The sequence below is a fragment of the Teleopsis dalmanni genome, chromosome 2 (genome assembly GCF_002237135.1).
Source record: "Teleopsis dalmanni isolate 2A chromosome 2, ASM223713v2, whole genome shotgun sequence".
NCBI lineage: Eukaryota > Metazoa > Arthropoda > Insecta > Diptera > Diopsidae > Teleopsis > Teleopsis dalmanni.
This window is the reverse complement of record NC_051847.1, coordinates 154,231,403-154,233,131: the sequence shown is the minus strand read 5'-3', so window position 1 is coordinate 154,233,131 and position 1,729 is coordinate 154,231,403. Positions and strand designations below refer to the sequence as shown.

Below are 1,729 nucleotides of genomic sequence, written 5' to 3'. Positions count from 1 at the left end.
TCTTTTGTTTTTTTTTTGCAAAATAATAATTGCAATTGTTTTGTTTTGATTTAAAATCAGCTGATAGAGACAGCAATAATTACTATAAGGCGCGAACTAAAAAGCGCGCGAACTAGTGTTGATAAATGTTTCCAAAATTTATAAATAACTATAATAATAAGTAATATTATATTTGATTAAGAATAATAAATACTTTTTGATTTATAATGAAAGAGTGCAATAAGTGTCGTTCTACTATACGTGGAGAGTCTGGTTTAGTTTGTGAAGGTGTATGTGGTAAAGCATATCACATTGCAACTAAATGTTCTGGTGTGGAGCAATCACATATTAATAGCCTTAATAATAAAATGATTCATTTTATTTGTGATGATTGCTTACAATATATACACAATGTTGACTTTTCTCTTAGAGAAATTAATGATAGTGTGACCAAAAATAATAATTGTCTTAATGAATATAAAAATGATTTTAAAAAAGCCTTAAACGTTAACGAAAATGAAATTAAATGTTTATTAAAAGCTATAGAGGCAAAATATGCTGATAGGATTAAATCACTTGTTGAGGTCCAAAAATCATATGAAAACAAATTTAATGGGCTTGAGCAAAAAATTACATTGTTATCTGATGTTATTAAAAAACCGAATGATGAACTAGCTATTAATACATCTAAGAATATAAACATGATTGAAAATAAAGATACTTTTGCTGCTAAGCTAAAAATGGGTATCAATGCTAATGTACCAATTACTGTGAAACCCATTAATAAACAACAGAGTGAAGAGACAAAAAAAGACTTAAAGAATAAAATTAGCCCAACTCAGCTAAATGTTAAAGTGAACGGATTTCAGACTAGGCATGATGGCAGAGTAACTATTAAGTGCATTAACTCTAAAGAACGTGAAGTATTTGCTAATGATATTAAGAAAAAACTAAGTGATCAATACGTCATTGAAACTCCTACATTGCGTAATCCCAAAGTGTTTATCTCAGGAATGAGTGAACAGTTAGATGGCGACAGTTTACTTCTCGCAATAAAAAATCAAAATAGTATCTCGCTCCAACACCTAAAAGTTTTAAAAGTATACGAATCTTATAAAAAAAAGAATACATTTAACGCCATAATTGAATTAGACGGTAAAGCTTTCAAACAAATTATGAAAGATCGTAGAATTAATATCAGATGGGATAGGTGCATCGTTTATAAGCATTTAAATGTTATGAGATGTTATAAATGCTGGGGCTTTAATCATAAAGCAAGTGTCTGCAAAGAAATTGACAATGTATGTGCTAAATGTAGTGAGACTGGGCATACTCATAAGGAGTGCAAAAATGTTTTTATTAAATGTGTTAATTGTGTTAAGGCAAAAAAAACTCTTAACCTTCGTGAGCTGAGCACGGATCATGATTGCAGAGATATTATGTGTAAGACGTTACAGCGGAGAGTTAAACTAGAAGCAGAAAATACTAATTATTAATCATGGAAGATAAAACTTTAATTAATATTTTTTGTAAACAACAACGTGGTATTAATATAGTTCATTTTAATGCGAGAAGTCTTTCTGGCTTAAAATTAGATCATGTAAGAGCTGTTTTCGAAGACAGCAAAGTAGATGTTATCTGCATTTCTGAGACTTGGTTTGACTTCCATCTTGATAGTTCATACCTATCTATAAACGACTTTGTTTTATTTAGACATGATAGGAAACATAAATTGGGTGGCGGCGTTGCT

General features: G+C 29.8%; 1 protein-coding gene across 1 annotated transcript; it reads left to right on the top strand.

Annotated features, from left to right (window-relative positions):
- The first annotated feature begins 206 nt into the window (after positions 1-206).
- Positions 207-1,475, top strand: LOC119675973. The gene is made up of 2 exons (XM_038087194.1): positions 207-276; positions 478-1,475. Exons 1-2 carry the CDS (start codon positions 207-209, stop codon positions 1,473-1,475), a joined length of 1,068 nt encoding a protein of 355 aa, XP_037943122.1.
- Positions 1,476-1,729: the final 254 nt, after the last annotated feature.

What these genes read in the sequence shown, in the direction of transcription:
- LOC119675973 (XM_038087194.1), top strand. Translation starts at nt 207, where the DNA reads ATGAAAGAGTGCAATAAGTGTCGTTCTACTATACGTGGAGAGTCTGGT. An exon ending in AGTTTGTGAAGGTGTATGTG is followed by an intron (nt 277 to 477) that starts GTAAAGCATATC and finishes ATTTTAAAAAAG; the next exon opens with CCTTAAACGTTAACGAAAAT.